General features: G+C 37.9%; 1 protein-coding gene across 11 annotated transcripts in view; it reads right to left on the bottom strand.

The window, feature by feature from the left end:
• Positions 1 to 22,030, bottom strand: part of KCNIP4 (potassium voltage-gated channel interacting protein 4) — a 484,037-nt gene that overhangs the window by 113,369 nt on the left and 348,638 nt on the right. Inside the window, exons 1-2 of one of the 11 annotated variants that reach the window (XM_064511361.1) lie at positions 18,505 to 18,637; positions 13,116 to 13,167 (exon numbers count right to left, since the gene is read on the bottom strand). The exons of 8 other annotated variants lie outside the window; for them this stretch is intronic. In XM_064511361.1, the coding sequence (XP_064367431.1) occupies positions 13,116 to 13,167; positions 18,505 to 18,600 (148 nt within the window). In that variant the 5' untranslated portion in view covers positions 18,601 to 18,637. Of the gene's footprint in view, positions 1 to 13,115; positions 13,168 to 18,504; positions 18,638 to 19,893; positions 19,916 to 22,030 lie in introns of those variants that run through there. 2 more of the 11 variants (XM_064511370.1, XM_064511371.1) reach the window with 2 other exon arrangements.

Raw genomic sequence — 22,030 nt, 5'->3', positions numbered from 1 at the left:
ATCTAATTTGTTGAAATCTCATTTAAAATTTTCAAGACTGGTCCACAATTGCCACGAGTTTACTGAAGATACACGCATGAGTTAATGACAGCCTGCAAGTATGGGTCCTATCCCCGTGATTTCATCCCGCATGAGCAATAAGTCCAGGAGCATAAAGCGAGCACCACCAGCACCAAGGAGGGAAATCAGAGACACCCTCCTGTAGCATTGGAGTCCTGAAGAGCACATTCGCGTTCTCCAGAAACAGTCTGATGTCCTTCTGTCGACTAGGGGTGGTTACTTGATAGAAACAGGCAGATTCCCCTAGAACACTTAGGATAAAGCTGGCTGAAAAGGCCAGATTGGGAAAGAATTGGAGATAAGCAAGATAAAAAGTAAAGGCTCTATATACAACTTTGTACCTTCAAGGAAGCGGCTTGAACCAACTAAGTTTTCAGTTCTGAATTTAAAGTTTCTGAGAATCCTACCTTCAATACTCATCATTCTGTACACCAGAGTCATTTAAGCAAAGAAGTTTTCTGAATGGAACTAGCAACCTAATGATATGAAAAAAGTCAAAGAAAATGTGGATTAATAGGTTGAGCTATGCTGAATTATCAGCCTGATATTTCCTGAGAAGCTTGTGCAAAATGATTTAAAAAATGTGGAAAATGTAATCATACTTTCTCCTTTAAGAAGTAAAGAAGTCCTTCAATTTTATCAATTCGATATTATACATCACAGAAATATAGTCTAGTGTGACTCACTGCTACAATTAATAGCAAAAAAAAAGTGACAATGTCACAAGTTTCAAATGTGTTCAATTTCAAGCACTGTGATACTTTCACAGCTAATATGCTGAATGACAAAAGCATGATTTATTCTGGGCAAAGCTAGACTTTAAGGACTGTTAACTTGAGTGGTGAGTATGCTGAATGGGACAGCAAAGCCCTACAGTGTATAGGTTTTGCTGGATTGGAGGCAGTAGGCGTATCACCTTTCTGGGTTGTTCTTGACTATAAAAAACACAAAGATGATAAAGAATGAGGCCTTAAAGGTATCTCCTTTGTAATGTTTAGGTTTCCTTTGTAAAGATTCCTTCCTTCACAAGAATGTAATAAAACTTAGATGTTAGTTAACATTTTTATGATTACAGAAGTAAGTTTCTTGGGAACTTTACCATGTGTTACAACCAAAATCAAGTAAATAAAAAACTATGAGCCAGACCCAAATAGGGATTTAGGTTCTTCTATAAGGTGCCTGCATTTCAAGCATTGGACTGCTTAAATTTGAAAGACCTAGGTACTTTTGGAAGATATTCCCTGACTAGCTAAAATATTGATTGTTTTAACAGACAGAATATCAAATTATCCTCAATTATGTGATTAAAAATGCCAAAATGAGACTCTAATAGTCTTTGAACCCTCTATAATTTTTTTCCCTTTCAGATCACTATTGGGTGTTTTCTATTACAACTGAATCCCTTTCAATAATGATCACTTTAATGATCTGAAAATGTGCCACACGGAACATTTCATTAAAATGTATAATACTGAGGAACAAGGATTCATCAGTAATCATGCATTTATAAAACTGATGGTAGATGAAATTGTTTCTATCATTTTCCAGCAAGTAATATTGTCTCCAAGAACATTCAATTATATGGACAGAAACTATGTGGAAGAGCATAGTGAAGGGATCTTTAGTCTGGCTGAAAGCATTGTTTTATTTTCTAATATGATGTTTCTTACAAAAATATTAATGAATATTCCAGCTTGCATTCTATTACACATACATACTCATAAAGAGAGAGGCATCTTCACTAACATCAGTGGATTTACATCAGTTGAATAGCACTATTGCAAATCATTGCCTGTGTAATAAAAATGAATGACTACTCAGTCTGTACCTGGATATCACAAACAACAGAATTGTTACTCATAATAGCTCATAACAATTTGAATCTGCACAAAAAATGTGAGAGACAGACACTGGGCAGATACGAACCAGTGTAATTGCACTGAAGTCACTGAGGCTATGCTGGTTTGGTTTTTTGCTTGGTACAAATTCAGTAATAATACAAAACTAGATCTAGAAAAGTATAGGACTATTGAGAAGGGGGTGCAAATCACATTCCAAGATGTGGAAAACAGCATTTTCACAGTAGCCATTTTATCTTAGCTGCTAATTTATGCTAATCATAAAGTTTGTTATAAATTATCATTTAATATCATTAAGATGCAAATTCATTTGCATATTTATATAAATAATAAAGATGGAACTTTATTGCAGTATTTCAGTTAAAAATGCTGATAGAGCAAAGCCACAAACAAGCCCAATACTCCCATCTAGTCATTAATATTGTAAATACCTTGTGCTGAGCTTACTGATGACTGATATCAAAAGCAGGAGGAAAATACATCGCTGCCTATACAGCATAAATGGCTGAGTTTGCTTTGATTAGAAGGTTTTTCTACACAAAACTACATCTGTTCCAAATGATAATTTCCCAACCCCAGCAAGCTGCATGTCCTCACAGGTAGTAAAATTAAAATAACTGTTCAAGCAATTGCTTGGGAAGAACTGGAAGCACTTTGGAGACAGGATTAGAATTCAGAAAGATTCTGACAAATCAGAAAAATAATTTCAACCTCCTGACAATGCAATTCAGTCAAGACAAGTGCAAAGTGCTCACCAAGGAAAGAATGACTTGGCTAGGTAAGTCTCAGATAGGGATCTATGTCTGCATTAGGGTACAATTTTTCAAGGACATGGACCAACTGAAGTAAGTTCAGAGAAGAATCAAAAAGAGTCTGTAAGATTCATCAAAATGAGTCTATAAGAAAAGACTAGAAAAAACAGGGTTGTTTGGTCTAGGGAGAAGACTGAAGGGAGACAATGTGATGGTCTCCAATGTGTGCTTGGTTGCCACAAAGAAGAAAAGAATCTTCTAATGTTTGTTGGGTAACAGACAACAAGTAATAAACTTAAGTTTCAGAAGAGGTTTATATGAAATGTTTGGAAAGCCATCCTAATGTAATCAGTAATATTTTTAGGGATGTTGTGAGCTTACAACTGCTTAGAGTTGTTTGAAAACATTTGTCAGAAATGGTTTAAGGTTTAGGGCTAGGTGACAGACTGCCTTGCAATCTTTCCAGCTTTGTGTTTATGTTTCAATGAAAAATGACTATGGTCTAAGAAAGGCAAATAGTGTCTCATAAACTAACAGTCTCTTTCTCTAAATACAGCTTATCCAGGATGTTCAGTTGGATCAAATGTGACTTTAGAATGTGACGTCTTTGAGGGAAGGACTGAGCCTCTCCTTGAGTCTCTGATACATTTACCGTAGCAGCTGACAAAAAGAAACAATACGAATTACGCTGGTTCTGAAGAGGCTGTAATCTCCACACTCATCTATTACTAGAAGAAAGCTCTCTGACCAGAAAAATGCAAATACAAGTTCCTGAAGATGGATTCTTTCCATCTTCTTCCCGTTCTGATACTTGGATACTGAGTTCTGAATAGTTTGTAGTTAGTCATTAGTAAACATTTATCAAAAATGCTTTATCAAGTTCAGACAGGAATGCAATGGGATATGCTATAAATTTAAAGAAGATAAAAAGATTTCTAATTTTACAAACACACAGATCTCATGAATCGTGTCAACCTTCACCAATATCAAATAATTTATTACCTGAACCTAATCTGACTAATGCTTGCTTGAAGATCTGGTCACTAACAGCCTCCTTTTAAATCAAAGACTGTCACATTTTCTTTCTCATGTGTGGTCTCTTCCTGATCAGCAGCAGAAAAATATTTAATCATGGCCCAAATAAAGACAAAAAAGATACATTTGGGTAGATTTATTTTAGAAGTCTGTATACTATTTTCCTCAATAGGCATTTCAATGCTTCTAAAAGTAACAATCATAAAAGAAAAGCCTAGGTAGGAATCAAAATTACCTTGAAGTTTAATGAAACAAAAGATCTGTGCACAAGATCAAGTGCACAGTTTCAATTATTAAATTACTTTCCTTCTGGCTTGTAGAAACATAAACGCCAGCATCCTTTAGGGTAAAGGATGGAGAAAGCAGTTATATACTGGTGTTTGAGTTTTGTAATATTTCTCTTCAGCACTTAGAAAATCTCATTTCCTGTGAACAGGGCTTATGTTATCATCCATCACACCCCTTTTGTGCTAGCTCCTCACTAATATTGCTTATAACAGCTTTGACTCATAAGATGACTGTGGTCATATCCAAGAAAAGATGTTGGACCCAAATCAAAACAGATCCTAGTCAAACAATGTGTGTTGGTGCAGTACTGGGACAAACAGCAAGCTTTCTCTTTCCAGTTCTCCTCCCCTGATTTTCATGAAAGATCTTCTGTATCTAATTTGCAGTGGTCCTGGAGTATAGCCCTACTACTACCATCAGACACTATTATAAGTATCTTAACAAGACCAGAAACTGAATGAAAGTCGCTGTCAACTGAAATCTAAAATTACCCAGTTATTCCACTTTGAGTGCCATATAGTGAAAGGCATGCACCAGCAGTCTGGCATGCACAGTCACTAGTAGGTAGGTGTATCAGCTTTTCAGATGTCTTTCTATACATCTTTTGCAACGCAAAACCAGATATGTCGATACTGAGATCTGAACGGCTGAGCCTGCAATAACTAGAAGCACACATGCAAAACTGAGAAATATGAAAATGGTAGGAGTACAAAATGCATGCAAACCTACTCAATTCCCCTTAGTTCTGAAAGACAAACAAAGTTACACAGCAAGTTAATTGCACCAAAAAAGCATTCAAAGTACCATTATCACTTGTTCAGCACAAGCTGGCAGAACAATATGCTGCTTCCAGTTAGCAGAAGATAATATGCAAAGATTGTCTGCTTTGGTTGTGTTTTCGGTTTGTTTTCAGCTCATTGAAAATGATATTACAGTCAAAGTTACAAAATGCTTTAAGAGCAAATTGCTACAAAATGCAAAATGTACTTTTAAACAATTATTGGTTCAAAATATTCTGATTCTGAAACCAGGGCAACTATTAGGTGCCAGCCACAGAAGATATTTCAGAACCCTGGGATAAATCTCTTATAAAATTCAGTAAGAGACTTAAATTTCTCAAACTGATCATCTTAGAGGTGTGTATTCTGAGAAAGAGAGCTATCTGGAGCTGGTCAGTAGCAAAGCTGCAGGCTATTTCTGCAGGTATTCCTGAGTTCTTTGGAACATCAGCATTTGGCTTTATGTTTAACTACTGGGTTGATATGCCTAAAATTCTTTGTGCTCAGAAAGCAGTCATTAACAGTCATTAACAAATGATATGTCAAAATATGCTTGAAATGTTCAAAAAGAATAAGGTTATGGAGATGCTTGACCAAAGGACATGGAGAATGCCAGACTCTGTGAAAACCGAATACACACAATTTCTGTGTCACCTTTTTACTTGCTCCTCACCTCAGGTTAAGGTCCACATTCACAGCAATCATTCTCACAACCTTTCCACATTAAAGAAGCCCTACCTAAAAGATATTAGATGAGGCTTCTTACAGTATCTGCAGTGATTTCAGCAAAGCTCTAGACCTGATTCCTGGGTCCTTAAAACTCTTTTTGTGAAGTCTCCTCTTAGTCTCCCTCTACGCAGCTCAACTTTGCAAATATTCATGTCAGCTGTCTAAGTAGTGCTGGATCCTTCTCTAATATACGAAACACTACTGATTTCTTCTCCTATAAACCTCAAAAAGGCTTCAGTTGAGGAGATGGACAGAAGTTGTACAGAGGTCACATTTTCAGAGAAAATTTTAGTACAGGGTCAAATTTGAGAATTTGAGTATGTGAATGGTGTCAGGGAGGAAAAATGGAGTAAAGCTTATCTCATCACAGAAAAAAGATAGCTTTGCCTCTGTTCCGTTCATCACTTTCACAGCAAATAAGATATCTATTGTTTGATACTGATTAGATATAACTGAAATTAAAATAGCCAGATAAGCCACACACTTTTGTATACCAGAAATTTCCTTTCTATTCAAACATAATGTCATAAAATTGTCCTGTTGAAGTCAAAAGGAAATATTGATTGTATTCTTCCATCTCAAGTTGACATGGAAACAGAAAATGATTTTCTTCACAGACTACTTTACTGTATAGCACAAATGTAATACAATGGGAGTCACCATTAAGTGTGTTTTCAATTAATACAGCTGTATTCAAACCTTTTTTTTTACTTTACAAGTAGTCAGACAACTCCTTCTCTTGTGATATACAGGTTTATACTGGTGGCTATTAACAGAAAATGGCATTTGTTCTATTTTTCAGTGTCACAGTAAAAAGTGATTTGAACTATTAAAGTAGATGAATGATTTAGCACAAGGCTAACTTTGCAGAAAATTCTTGCCATTTTATTGTTATTTTTGAGACCCCGCTCCAGAATGTCTCTGGACAGATTCTCATACTCACAAAGACCCTTATGAAGCCAGAAACCCCATAATGTTTATATAATTTCTTCCTATCGACAACTTTCCAGGAGTCTTAATTAGTATTCTGTGGAAGGTATTGGGTTCTGAACCAGCTTATGGAAGATTAGGAGGGACAGAGTTCAGAACAGGAATTTCTTATCCACAGAAATAAGTAACTCCTGCCAGAGCTGAGAGACAAAATATCACAGAAAAGAACAGAAAAGGAGGAGAATCCAATCTAAAAAGTTGCATACCCAATTTCCTCCCTTCTCTCATCACCTAGAGTTAGAAAAATGTTCTTGAGGATTCTTCCTGAGAACCAGAAGACCAGCTCACTAAAGGCATTTTGTCATCTCCAAGCAAATCCAGAATGTTTCTGGTGACATGCTGCTGTGAAAGAGCTCTTCTGCTTCCTCCCTGCTTCTTTTACACTGAGTCTTGTAATCATGTGACCATGATGACTGAGACTAATGCTTTATTTCCTTGAATTAGGGTTTAGCTAGATCAGTGAGCTGATCTCACCATGAGCTCACACAATCCCTACATTCAACATGAGGACAGTAGCAAAAATGCATGGCAAGGGAGATACTTGGGGATGGACATCCTGCTGGGATCCTTCCTTTGGTACCTGTAGTTCACAGTTAGATCAGATTAAGCATATTATGAAATTGCACCCTAATATCCTTTAAATACACTAATGACATTAAGTACTAAAGACAAAATTATAGGCCATATTAGGAATAAATGGCTTGCTTTTTAATAACTGATAATGGTATCAATTATGCTTGGAAGAGCCTGATTCTTCTCCTTATTCTGCAGGACCGATCATTCCCTAGAACATCTGGTTGAGAATTAATGGAAGCAGAAACAAAGTTATCTGTGCTAACAGTATCAGAACTTGCATACCAAGATGAACTTCTTAAAGGTGGGATAATCACTATTTCTGTTAATATGCTCTTCCTAGGGAGTATGTGTGTACAGGACAGAGCCTCAAAGTGATAAATTCCTTGAATCAACATGTCCTATAATTTCATGCTTTTCAGAGCACTAAGGTAATTACAACAGCTTTCTGTTCCTTCAGAAAGAATAATATTTCCTGAGAAAAACAATTTCACCCACAACGTGGCCCTTGTGAGCTGAGAAATCATAAATCATTTTGTACAGCACATATGCCAAAGCATACTACTCCCCCCCTTCCCCCAAAAAGCATTGCTAAACAGCTTCGGTGAGAGCTGTTATCATGTGTGTTAAAACTTACCACCAAAAATTACGCCTGGTGTGTGCCAGGTGCCACAAAGGCAAGCGTTCGACTTTGGATGGTGCAGCCCACAGAAGAGGGGTTTGCTCTGGGGTGCTCCCCAAGAGTTAATGAACCCCGGGTGCACCATGGCCAGAGCCACCACCCTGTGGGGTTGCTGTACTCTCTAATGACCCCATGATTAACAACACCAGACGAAGGAGAAGTGACAGCGCAGACCCACACCACAGACATCTCGGTGCTGTGGAGCCATTCCCCTCAGAACGACCCGTGCACGGGCGCGTTGTTACCCACAGAGCAGGGCTGTGGGCTGAACACCAGGTCACCTGCTGATGCCTGCGCTGGTATTGACTACAGCCATGCAGCTTTGGGGTAACCGTGAGCTGGCGTTGTTTTGACTGGGTATAAAGCAGAGCACGCCACATACACGTGGTATGGACTTGGACCCACGGTCAGCTGGCCTGTGGACCCACCTGTCAGCAGGGATGCCCCGATGTCAACAGCATGGTGAGCAGTCAGGGAAAACTACATCGGAGGAGTGGCCCATAAAGGGCGAGAGTGGTCACTGTACCGCGCACCCGTGATTTAACTGTAGAGCTCTGATGTCTATACATATTTTCAGTTCTATTTCTAGCTTTATTACACTTTTAGCTTTGTTATAACCTCTTATCTCTAATAAATTCTCATACTTGACAAATTATGATGTCCCAAGTGCAGTGCAGCTAATCCCAGAATCCGTGAGAATCCCAGACACCCCACTCTTGGTGCATCCCAGTGTGCTGCACAAAATGGACATCCAAGGAGGCAAAGAGGATGAGGCCATCAGAATTGAAAGGCACTAAAAACACTGACCTCCAAGCCTCTATTTTTCTGCATGTAAAACAAATGTGCTATACTTATCACCAACTAAAGCTGAAAATGCTCAGGATTTAAGCTATCCGCAGACAGGGAGTTACATAAATTACTGTCATCCTCATTTTACAACTTGAAGAACTAAAGATCAGAAATTATAAATGTCAGTTTTAAAATAAAATGTAGCTGAGTGGAAGAAACTCAGTATTTCATGAGTTTCACCTATTATTCAGCTCACAAGTTCTCACAAATTTACATAGCTAATACACACATTATTTGGGCATAGCAGCCACTCTGAGATTTGGGGGGCAGCCCATGTATTTGCCTCAAATATCAAATTGTCAATTGCCTGTTACTTTCCTAGCAAGCTAGAAAATGGGAATAACTTAAATGTAAATAAAAAAGCTACAAGGGCATGGATTTGGTCAATGAACAGACCTAAGACATTCTGGTGTGAAAACACCTGATGCAGCATCTTTAATGGCTGTTGCCATGGAGACAAGGGAAAGAGAAGGGAATAAAACTTTAGGATAAGAAAATGAAAGCAGTGTACACAAATGCCACTCCATGGTTATCATCTTGGTAGTTTACAGTCAACTCTATAATTATAACAACAGACCAGAACCTTTCTGTGATCTGTAGGTAGAAGGGAAGATGAGCAGAAGGGAAAGATGAGCAGAACAGTATCACAGGAAATCACCAAGGTCATTTAAGGAAAGATCAGATTAGTATGTGAGAAAGGGGTATGTGTGCCCTTTGCACTAGGCATCTTCTAGATGCCTAGTCTTCTTCTAGAAACAAGAAGAAGTTGTTTTTATGAATTTTATTAAGATAGTTAGCCAGCAGAAAATATTTCTTTACAGTATAGTTACAAATACTGTGCTCATCTGGCACCCTGATTACTCAGCTGACTGAGTGTCCCCAATTTCCTTCATACACAAAGATTGTCATAGTTTAACAGATAGCCCTGTTTACCAGGGACATTAAATTATACTTACTTGTTTTCTTATCTCCCCACCACAAATTTTTGCTATAGTAATTCCTTCTCTTCTTCGTAATCATCAAATTTCTCTCCTTCACAGCTATTCACCAAATATTACTACCATAACAGCAATGCTTTTGCAAGGATTATGACACAATAAGTAGGAATGGGCCTAATAGCACAAAGGTGGAATGGGCAAAAGATCTCTTTTGAAATGACAGAGAAAAATAAAGACCTGTGTGTAGGATTTGACCATAAGATGACCATGAGCTACCAGTCTAAAGTGATCACGACAGAAGATGCCTAAAGAGCTTCAAAGAAAGTATGTGTATTAGAGCCAGGAAATACTGAGACTTTGGCATCAGGAAGACCCAGTCAGTGATACTGCGAAAAATTCTGGTCATTCTTGCTTGTAAAAGGTGAACTGGAACTGGAATAGATGAAGAAAAGAAAAAAAAAATCCTAGGATGACCCAGGGCTTCTTTAGCTTAGCAAAATTAAAGAAACAATATGATTGTTGTCTGCAAATATACCAGAAGCATAAACTCAAGAGATGGAGATGATACTACTGAAACCAAAGAACAATACTGGCACAAGAATAAATGGGTATGAAATGACTGCAAATGCAGTTAAGCTGGAAACTAACATAAGGCTTTCAGCTACCATGAACCTGCAGCCCTTTAATAGCACTAGCAGGGGCAAGCACCTCTCTAGTTTCAAGATGAATGCTTGATCAAATTGAAGAGAAGATTTTATGATTTTGTTACTTTTGATTCTAAGGGATTCAACGACGGAATACTGCCTCTAGTCTTTTATTTCTACTCCTACCTTTAGCTGAGCTTCACTTTTCTGAAATTCTTGTATATCACTTCTCCTGCTTATCTCTAGTCACAGTGTACATGTGACCCAAGTCAAAAATAGCAGACAGGAGTTTTTGTTTATAGCCCAGAATACCTGATTTGTTTGTTTGTTTGTTTAAATGTTAAGAAGTAGAAAAATCACTTTGGGTATCGCTAATTATTTCCAAGTACACATCATTAATTTACTGTAACAAAGTAACTGGTATTCACCAACTGCTCCTCTTCAACTGACTGCTGCATTGATAGACTACTGATGAAGTCTAAAATGTCACCAACTATGTAACAAGAGTGAAGTTACAGTTAAGACTGAAAATTCCCTGTTGTCCAAAGGTAACCAGAAGATTAGAGAAACTAAGGAGTGGGAAACTGACTAAAAATCAGAGGCTGGTAGAAATAGACTGCAATAGCCTGAGAGTGATGTTATTTGAGGTTCTCTGCCCTTTTACTCCATTTTACTTGTGAGAAAGAGAGCAGCAGAAGTTTAGCTTATCTTGCTGATTCTGGAGCATCCATGAAATTTGAACTCCTGAGTCAGAAGGGCCAAGGTAAAGCCTTGGTAATAAGTATGCAAACTACGTGAGGACTTAAATAATTGAGTCTGAGCTAGACAATACTTTCAACTTGAAAGCATACTGTAGTATTCCAGCAAAACACAGCTACTAAAAATCTCCTTTGTCTTTTTATAGAGAGCATGAGGAAAGACTGCTGAGGGAATCCAGGGCATTTAGTCCAGAAATTATAGAGGATAATCACTACTTATGCATGAATATGTGCAAAGATGGCTACCATACCTTATCAGACAGGATTTAATAATTCCTTCATAGTCCTGAAGTTTTGCCTCTGGAAAGGAAGCAACAATTATTCCTCCTGAATTATTACACTGGATTTTAGTGCAAGTTCTATCCACTTCCAAAGGATAAAAGCCTCTGGCCAGCACCTAGTCTCACAGCAATTGCTTGAGAATTTCTTAGGGTAGCTTGAAGGCACTTTTTTTCTCACAGTCTCCCAGAAGATCGCATTGTGAACGTTAGTTCCTTTAGAAATTGTTAATGTAAACACACAGTCTGCAATACAAGCTGATTTGAGAGCACACTGTTTTCATATTTCATTTGGTTGGTTCTTATAGCTGTTAATTGTCACAGCTTTGGTAAAGCTCCCTTTGCTGAACACACTCCTGAGGCTGCTGTTTTGGGCTTACTTATAAAACTAGCATTTTCTGAGCTTTCTAAGTGTAAGCATGCTAAACTCTAAATCTGCTTTTCACTCCCCAGATGCTGTCTCAGGATAGAGATTGCCCAGCCAGCACCCCTTGCAAGAGGTAAGACCTCCCACAGTCTAGCTTCCTGGGCCCCACGGCTAATGCAGGCTCTCTCAAACACTTCAGTTACTTACAAACATGCTTTCCCAGAGCACCACTTTTACCAGCACTTTGATTTATAATTTACCTCCTGAGGAACAAATTTTTGCAGCATATAATATGTGCAACTTCCCAAAACCTCCAGTGTTCCTTCTCTTTGCTTTAGGTAGCCCATTAAATATAAAAATTCAGGTGAAAAATTGTACTTCTATTTCATGAACAAATAATTTTTTCTTTCTCCTTGGATCAGAGTTATGTAAGTAGTGCAAAGTCCTTCCTTATCTCTTGGACACATATTTTCCTCCACAACAAAATCTCTCCAGTCTACTATCCGTCTCTCCAAAACACCTGGTCAGGGAATGCCTTTTACAACTTCCATACACCTTCATCAGATGATGCCTGACAGCTCTGTTAGGTGATCAAGAACCTGCATCAACATTAGTCAGAACTTTGTTCAAAAATACTTTAACATAAATAAGGATCATCAAGGTTTGATCATCCTTTGTTAGCTCTTTGTCCAAAGTGGAGGCAGAACCGTAACAGAGGAGTCTCTGAGAGGCCCCACAGTAAAAATGGAGCTCTCAGCCTGACACAGATATAAGTACAGACTTCATATTCTCAAAGGGAATCCTGAAATTATACATAGGCATATTCCCTAAATCACCACAGTAATTATTGTGACCTAGAAGAATTACCTTCATTTTAATGTAATTTTAGTTATGAACACCGATGAACTACAGCATTTTCAGGAGAGAAACTGGGGCAAAGCTTCACCATATTTTTGGTGCAGTGCAGATGCTCTACTCGAGTTCTGGGAGGAGAGTCTCTGTGACCATATGTCAGGATTGAAATACTACTTCATTCTTGGTCTCATGAAACTCCAGTTAAATTTGATTTATCAGATTTTAATAATGAAACAAAGTTTTTGTCAGTATTTTGTAAGATTAAGGTTATAAGAAAAAGCTCATAAGATAAGTAAAAGAACAGAGAAGTAAAAATCGGTGATTTACAAAGTGCATGATAAAAGGAAAAACTGTTGGAAAACAAGTGCCTTCAAGCTGCTGTTACCAACTCTGAGGAAATTAAATGGCTGGGGGGGGGGGGGGGGGAGAAGTAGGACATGGCAAAGCAGATTTTACTTCCTGAGGAATCTGTTGTGGAAGATGCCAGAGCTGCTTAAGGTTCTGCCAGATACGAGATTACCAGCAACCATCCTCAGCTGGTGAGAACTAAGAAATGACATGCCCATGATCTTCCCTAGTCCCACCAGATGGAACCCTGTGGTTTTACTCAAATTAAAAAAAAAAAAAGAAAAGAGTTTTGATCTGTTGTGCAAAAACATGAAATGGAGAAAAGCCTTACCTAGGCTCAGTGTCCCTCTGGCACAGACGAACACGACACCCAGCACAAAGTTCTGAGGATATGAAAAGTGTCAGTGATAATCCTGCATACATCAGAGTGATGTTTTCATAGACTGGAATGAAAAATGTCTATTATTTTCAGTCAACTTTTACTTAAACTGAAATATTTATGTTTATACACATTTCTTATTTATCCACCACAATCACTGCCATCAAGCCTTTTAGTGCAACCAAATGCTACTAGTAATTTTCGTGATGAGAGATTTCTACAAATCCTCCACAAGTAATGGAAGGTTGAACTGAAACAGAAAGTTTATAAGTAGAAAAAAGTACAGGAGAAATTTTTCACCAGAGCTCATGACACAATTGTGCTCTTTTTTCGCAAAGACCTAACAGTCTCTCCTGCCTTTTTCACAGGAGATAATACTTCTTTCTATGCATCGCTGAGGCTATCAGAGTGGCTCGCAGGCAACTCGCCACCTGCTCCGTAAGCATTTCCTCCCCTTCTCCCTAGTCCCACAGAACCGAGCCTGAATATTTTATGATATTTACTGATACCAGGAATTGTCCCTGAGTTAGAAACCATTTATGCACCAGCAACAGCACAATCCTAACCAGTCTAATGATACCACCACCTGCTTTGATTTTTATTGTGGCAGAGCATCTCTGACTCTTGCACGGCTCTGCGTATTAATACAGTACATTTTAAAATGATTTGTCAAAGCTCATAAATTTCCACAGTTATCCAGCCGCTACCTCATCTCTAGCACAGCCAACTGCTCAGAGGTCTGCAGGATTTATCTATGTTTTCAGCTTGGCTACAGAATATACGGCTTGCAGAGCAAAGGCTTTCATGCTCCTATGAAATAACTGCAGTATGCCTGTATCACTCTGCAGTAATTTTTGGAAAAGGCGATTTTATAATGATGACTAACGCAGATTGCTGGCTACATTTGAAGCAATATCAGACCTAGTTATAAGCAAAAGTTCTTATAATGAATGTGTCTTGTGATCTTCACTAATTTTTTGCACCATTATACACTGGCACCACATACCAGTGAAAAGTAGTATTTATGAGTTGTTGATTTTCACTGGTGTTCGCTTTATACCTGTCATCCTATCACTGACAGCTTTCAAGATAAACTCAAGACAACACCATAAATTAACTATAACAGCTAACCATAGATTTGACCATGACATCTGACGCTGTTCTAAGAAATGATTTAGATGTGTCTAAGTTTAAGCAGCATTCATTCAATGGACTTTTAAGTGCACAGACTTTAATGGAACTCATCACTTCTCAATTTAGGCATTTATGTAATTATTTTGTTGGACAGAGGAAACACGGTTAATACCTTGCAGCACCAAGTTCTTTGTAAGTAATCTCTTCTGAAAAAGGGGCCAGCTGAACAATTTTAAGCCCAGAAAAGGGTCCAAGTCACATTTAAGGCATGTTATTAACGCTGTACTTGCTCTACAGGAAAGTACAGAGCACCAGCTTTGAGGACAGACAATGCTACAGTCTTCTTCGGAAGTAAAATTTCAATCACAGTATTTTCATAATCAGTGATGGGAATATTTTGTTGTTTGTTTTCCTGTCGTTTCAACTCAAATGTCTGTTTTAAGGCATCCAAAAACTAGGTAATAAGACAATACATAAGACAGCAGGCATGAAATCTCTTCATGTTAATCTCTTCCTAACCCTTTCTCTGCCTTTAACACCACTCTGTGCAACCATAGCAGACATTTGCAATTAAGAATAAATGCACAACTGATTTTTTCTTCTTATTCATGCAAAAAGAAAAACTGCTTGCACTGGAAGAAGTCTGTAATCTTTTTCAACAAAAGGCAACTCAGTTTAAAAAGAGCAGCAATTTAGAGTTGTTTGTTGTGCATTAATCAAGAATGCTTATGTACATTTTTGCAGGTATGCACAAACCAGATAATATAAGTCAGACATCACAATTCTTTATGATAACAGCTTTTTTTACATGTGTTTATAAGAAGAGAACAACAGGCTGAGTGAGATGGGATGTATCATATGACTGAATATAATCTGGTATTAAATAATAGGCCTGATGCTTTTGTGGTTCACAGCGGCTGTGTAATGGCTAGAGCAGCCAAAAGGGACCTGTTCGGCAGAAGCTGTAACCACTCTTTCTGTCTAATCCTGGCAAAGAGCAGTCTAGCATACCGATTACTAAACTGTGGACCATGAGAAAAGGGAAGGTTTGCAGAACCTCTGTGGTGTTGTGGATAAGCATTTGAAAGGCTGTACAGTTCTCCACAGCAAACTTGGATGACCAAAAGTGGTCCATATTCCAAAATGTTCAGGAGCTGATACTTCAGCACAGACCTTTTTCTTAGCAACCTCCACAGTGTGCTATTTCTCATACACCGCCACCATACCAGGTTTTTGCTTTGTTTGCTAGAGCAGACCAAGTTCACAAGGCTGCGAGGACAGCATAACGCTATTCATTGTGGTAACTTATTTACATTAATTCCTGTAATATAAGGAAATACATTTAGAAATAACTGAGATATCAGATTTTCACTGTAAGCAGGAACCCCATGAGCAGAAAAGTTAGAATTTACTGGCACTGAAAACCTGCACGGCAGGAGGTACCCATTTATTTATCACTAGGGGGCTAAATGCAAGCAGTTATGGTCTCATACTCTGAAGTTTGACAAAAAGCCATCAGTAAATTAGGCTTAGGCCTTTGGCTCCAGGAAAATTCCAACATTTGGTTGACCCTGAGTGAGGGTAACTGATGTCTCTCACAAACAGATGAGCTTTCTATGGCTCACCAACAAATATTACTGATAAAATCTTCTTTTGGGGAAGAACTGAAAGCCTGACAGTCAAGATAACTTTTGCTCTGGCAGTTTTAGATACAGTAACCTCCAAGCTTGAAAAATACCGTCGCAGAAGGCTTCAGGAGAAGAGTTAATTTCCCTTTTCCTCTCAGCACTTTATACAGCATTTTCACCATTTATCTTTAAAACAATCACAAATTGATTCCAAGGGAAGTTTGCTTCTTGCGAAATCAATCCATTTTGTTTGGCCTTTCTCAATATAGAATTTGTAAAATATATTACTTTCCAATCTGCTGCTGTTTGTTGTATGTGTTCACATAAAATAGCTTGTAAAATATTTTCAATTACGTCAGTTATTTACGGAGACTGTCAATTTTGTACCACATACAATAATTGCAATCTTGTAATTTTTCTTAAATAACTTTTTTTCTTAGGAACACTTATGAATCAATTAGAAAACACAGTTCTTTCTGTCCCATCACCAGTATCTACTTTAACGAAGTTGGATATTCGTGCTTTGGACGGCAACATTCCTTACTCATTTTTCAAATAAGCAAAAGGTCCAACATGACCTTAAAACAGAAGATTGTACCATTTCTTAATAAAAAATAAAGTACTGAGTAAATGAAAAAGTTTCAACAAACTCTTAGACAACCTTGAAAAACATATTCCTATGTGCTTCCATAATGCACTATACTTCCTGGTCTTTTTGCAATATTAATTGCCTTTGGGCTGTAGTGCATTGGGAAGTCTGGATATGGTGCTATGACAAACAACAGAAAACAATCTACATATTACACAATGCCTGTTCCGCTATATTGTACAAACACTAAGAGATGGGTAACAGAGAGAAAGAAATGAATGCAAAGCATTAATTTTTCTGATAGTATTCCTATGTACACAATTTAATTTTTGTTATACCTAGAAGCAGAAAAAACATTGCATTTTTATGTATGATAAAGCTACCAGTTGTTATTATTCCCATTCTGATATCTTATTTTCAGCTTTATCTGTAATTTTACAAATCTAAAATTGTCTGAACTAAAATTAGATGTGCTTTTGCCTGCTTGGACTGCAATTTGTGTAGACATCATTTGAGAACCTACTAAAATTTAGCCGCAGTTATAAATCTTCAAAATTTTGAGTCAGAAAAACACAGTAAAATTGTGATAATTTTAATAGTTAAATTCCTTTTGTTCATAGGAGCCAAAGGATGAACAAGATTTCCTCAGTAGGAGGCTGCACACAGGTAACCTGAACTGAGAGTAAGGAGTAGGTTCCAGCAGCACGATGGAGAGAGCTGCCCTAGGGACAAGAGTTGGATTGACTGAAGCAGCAGTTTGAGAATCTAAAGTCAGGAGACAACAGAAAAACATGGAAAATACTACTACTAATTAGTTAATTCTAATTCTAACTAATTAATTAATTTCTGGATTAGAAAATATTAAACAGAAAAACAGAAACCCTGCAGGAAAGCCGAGAAATAGTTTTTCTAAAATAGGATCTAAATTGGATTTTGTTTTGTTTTTTTTTTTTTTGGACAGCATTTGATTGCCCCTTTATTTTTCACCGTTTCAGGATCATGTGTTTTTGGCGGAGGTTTTGTTGTACTAAATAATTAACACTGGGTAGTCTTATAGCTTGCTTTGGAGGAACAAAACCATAAATATGGTTTAGTACTCAGTAACAGGGCAGTAAATATAACAGCAGCGTAATTTTTCCCTAGCATTTGAACTAGCATAGACTGAACACATGGTACCTTTCAACTGCTAGTGGATGAAGACTTCTAATGACCAAGCCCAGGGAACACAAATCTATTGTTATAGCTGTGCCATATAGAAATTTTCAGAGTCTTGTCAGAATAGCCTGATAGAAACAACAGTGTGTTATACAGAAATTATAAGCAAATTCCCTCAATAAGTTTAATTTAATGCTGTTGCAAAGAGCATCAGAAGTGCTTCTCTCTACTATCCTTATATTTTAAGCTTCACGGAATGTATTTTTACTGCATGCAATAACCAATTAAGTTTTACGAAACAGCAGTGAAGTATGACAAATACTCAGTTTTGGAAGACCACTGTAGACAAAACCGTACAACAAGAATTTACGCCTCTGAAATCTGTAACAACATAAGAGATCCAAAAAATCTGATTCCTGAAAAGTTTTTGCTGGGTGTTCTTAGTACTTTTTTCTTTTGTCTCTACACATGTTTCAGACTATGAAAAGGTTTAGTGCTCCAGTACCCTGAGATGGGAATCATTTTATATTGCCTTGCAATGCTGCATTCGGTGGCATCTGGCACTCACAATTACGTTCTGTCTTCAGGCCTGATTTTTGAAAGTATGAAGGCAATTTGGAAAATATTAATGTTAACTCAGCTACATTTTCAGAATATGATGAAGAAAGAACCGTAAAAGTGCAAGTTCTGTTTGTTTTATTGAAGATGACTGACAGGAGAATGAAAAATGATTAAAAGACTTAATGCGTAATGTCTTCCACAGAGAAGAAGGGAGTAAGGTTCAATTATTTGTCAGACCAGCTGTCTGCTTTCAGGACATGTACAAGACAGTTACCTGCACCGTTACTCCCCTGGGAACCGAGATGCCACTTTTGTACCGTGGAGAAGAGAATCTCATTGAGAGGAAGATACAGCCGGACAATCCCCCCATGGCCCAGCTCCGATGCAGCACGCCACAGACTGATATGAAAGCAAATAGGCGCTCCCGGACTAGAGCTGATTCACTAGTGTTGCTTTCTGTAGACCCTGCTCCGTGATGGTTACAGGTCAGGATGTCGTGCAATTTGTCGCTGCCAAGGGGAAGCTACAGCTGACTGCACTGGCTCCATCCGTGCTGCCCTCAGACGGTGCTATCCCACACTACTCTTGGCCAAATATCTCGGAGGCAGCCCCCATATCCCAGCTGTGCCAGCGTTGCAAAACCAATTGCCTTTGCTAAGTTGTTTTTCTCTGCTAGCCTGTGACCGAGGAAAGATTAAAGGTCGCAAAAGAAGCCAAGAGGTGATTTTCCTACAGACAAATTGCCCAGAAAGGTAGGTTTCTTCGCAGCTATTACAATGGTCAGCCACTGTGACACAGCAGTTCATCTGAGGGATTTGCTTAAACCAAAGATGCCTTTCAATCATGATAGATATGCCAGCAAAAAAACAACCCCCCCCCCCCAGGCCATTAATATTTTACAAGAATAAATGTCTCATATTCAGAATTTGATTTTGTGAATGGATAAATTTGTGGAAGAGACTGAAAAGGAAGAGACTGAAAATCCTTTGACATTTAAATATTTTTCTCATCTCAGAAAAGTTCTTCATTATTAATAGGAACTATTAGACTGACAGCAGCAAGAGAACAACTGCACTCTCTAGAAACCAGACAGGTAGAAGCTGACCTTTATACAGCTTTGAAAAACAGTAATTTATTCATATTAGCTGAAGGATATTGTTTTGTTGATAGCAATAAAAAGGACATACTCTGCCTTCCTTGTGCACTCTAAACTCCCAGTGACTTTTACAATGAAAATTACCATCAAGAGTTCCTCACAGGGAAACGAGACTAGGCTGAAAATAAAAGACAGGCCCCAAATAGCTATACCTTATGAAAGCATATCATAAACTATCACCATTGTATTTCTTGTTAAAAATAGCTTTTAATTGAAATCGCTACTCAGGAGGAAAAAAACAGCATATGGTTCACTGCATTCATCTGAATGTGACTGGTAAAATGCCTCAGCGTGTATTAACCTAATTTAAAATACTGTTGCAGAAGGAATAATATGAGATTCTTTTTAACCTAAAGTTCATTTCAATTACACCGTAAATAATATTCCTAACAGTCTGTGCTTTCTGAAATTTGCTTTGGTGCTGAAGTGATATATGGTGTTGCATATATTTTAAATACATATAGGAAAAGGAGAGGAAAGCAGGCATCTGTATGCAGAGGAACATACCTTGTGTACATGCCGGGTGTTTTCACACCCCCAGCTCACTGCTTGGTGGCCTGGTTGGCTACTGCTCATAGGGAGCCAGCGATCAGACCAAAGGTTGAAGTGTGGTGAGATGTAGCTTTGAGTGGGTACAACGGTTCCTTAGAGACAGTCAGTGAATAGCTACGGGGAGACAAGGCAGCACTCTGCAGAACACACAGCTCAGAGAGAGCAGAAAAGTCTAATGCAATAAGTATTGACAGAAGTTGTACCTTTCCAGTTAGCTTTGACACTGACCTTTTTTCTTCAATTAATTAAATCAGTTTAGTTCTGGAGATTAATAATTAGTCACAGGTTTTTGCTCCTTTTTATGTAATACTTTTTATTTAGAGTCCCCAGTGGTGTTTCAGGAGTTTGTGGGCAAATACTGTGCTGGCAATGTATCTTCCTGCAGGCTAGGACTTACAATATTGGAGCATTCATGCTCTGGGAAGTTGTTTTTATTCTTTATTATACCGCATAACAACAACACAAATCACTATTAAAAACATATATAGGTGATCTTCTGATTGTTTCAACTCGACTTCCCTTCTTTGTAGCCTTCTACATTTAAATAGATTGTTACGGTACGTATGTATGGTCATAAAATATAGGACTGTATAGCTATGGGCTGAACTGTATTAGCTGCAGATGCCAATATTCAATAGCTTGGGGGCAGTATGCAATGCCTCTGGCACACATACACTTACTGAATCCCTCTTTCCTTCCTTAATGCTTTTTACACTTTCATTTCACACCACACCTTTACACCTTTATAACCCAGCACTTTACCATACAGATTTAATCACCTTGAAGGAGAACCACTTCAGTTAACCCCAGCTAAGACTTTTTCATGAATCTGTCCCTTCCAGAGACAGTTATAGGTCACAAACCTGTGAATTCAGTTTTATTATTTAATTTTAATATTCTACTACTTTTAGGAGGGTAAGGAAACAAACTAAAATATGTATTTGTATCAGAAAATTCTGATTTTATTTGCTAATTAAATTAAAACACTATCTGCTACCATGACATCAAAGAAACCTAATTTTTGAAATTATTTTTAAACTCTAAATTTAGTATAAAACTTTGGCCTTTAAAAATGTGTTGCTTTACACAGAAGATGACAACAAATAAGGTATCATTACGTTGCTCAGAGGCTGTTCCTGTCCTCCTCTCTTTCATAGCCATAGCTTTTCTGAGAGTTGTAGGGTGACACTATGGTGACTGAAGAAAAAAGTACCTAAGCTTTCAATTTAATTAATAGTACTTGCAGAGATACTGTCTATCTTCTATCCTGCTGTTGAATGAGAAACACTTGATTGGTTCCAAACACCTGAAGAGCTGACAGACATTAAATGGAAGATAGTTACTAAGCATCTAGTACTTGATTTTCTGCCACAAAATAAGCTACAGCATCTGATTGCTAGCTAAAATTGTGAATACACACTGGCATTTTTAGGAGGAAGAGACATTTACAACTAAAACAGAAAAAAATCTGCAGAAGATCTTAGAAAGCCCCAACATCTATTGCAAGATCATCATCAGAGTACACAGAAAGGAAATACGCAGTACGTTTGCATTCTTCGTTAGTCATACAATATGCTACCCTTACTCTCTTAAAACTATCAAATTACCTCATTTATTTCATGTACCTGATGGACATTTACATTTAAAGATATGGTAATTCAAGGAAGATTAATGATTTCCCCAGAGCACATCAGCCAGGAACTCATTTTAATTGTCATGAAACTACTATACATATAAATTACCCAGGTTGCTCTCTGTTGTCATCACAGAGCAATGTTTTGGAACTGGGAGGTTTATTAGCAGGACAAAAAATAACCCACATGAGAGGAGTCATATGCATATCCAGCTGTATGAAAAATCTGAGCCTAATCCAGGTCTACACAGAAGGAAGTACAGAAGTCCCACCCATGACTTACTCCGAGGTCTTCAACAGGTCTTTGTGGCTCACCTTCTGTACAGGCTTAATATAGTTATTTTTCAAAAGAGCCTTCCACCCAACAGCTTCTGTTTGGGCAGACAGATATGGGCTAAAATTTCAGAAGCGGTGAGTCCCCACATAATTGTTCTCCATCAGGAGCTGCCTGCTACAGAG

This window comes from Dromaius novaehollandiae, chromosome 4 (genome assembly GCF_036370855.1).
Source record: "Dromaius novaehollandiae isolate bDroNov1 chromosome 4, bDroNov1.hap1, whole genome shotgun sequence".
In the NCBI taxonomy this organism is placed as follows: Eukaryota; Metazoa; Chordata; class Aves; order Casuariiformes; family Dromaiidae; genus Dromaius; species Dromaius novaehollandiae.
Note: the sequence above shows the minus strand (reverse complement) of the source record. Positions and strands in the feature narration are given on the sequence as shown.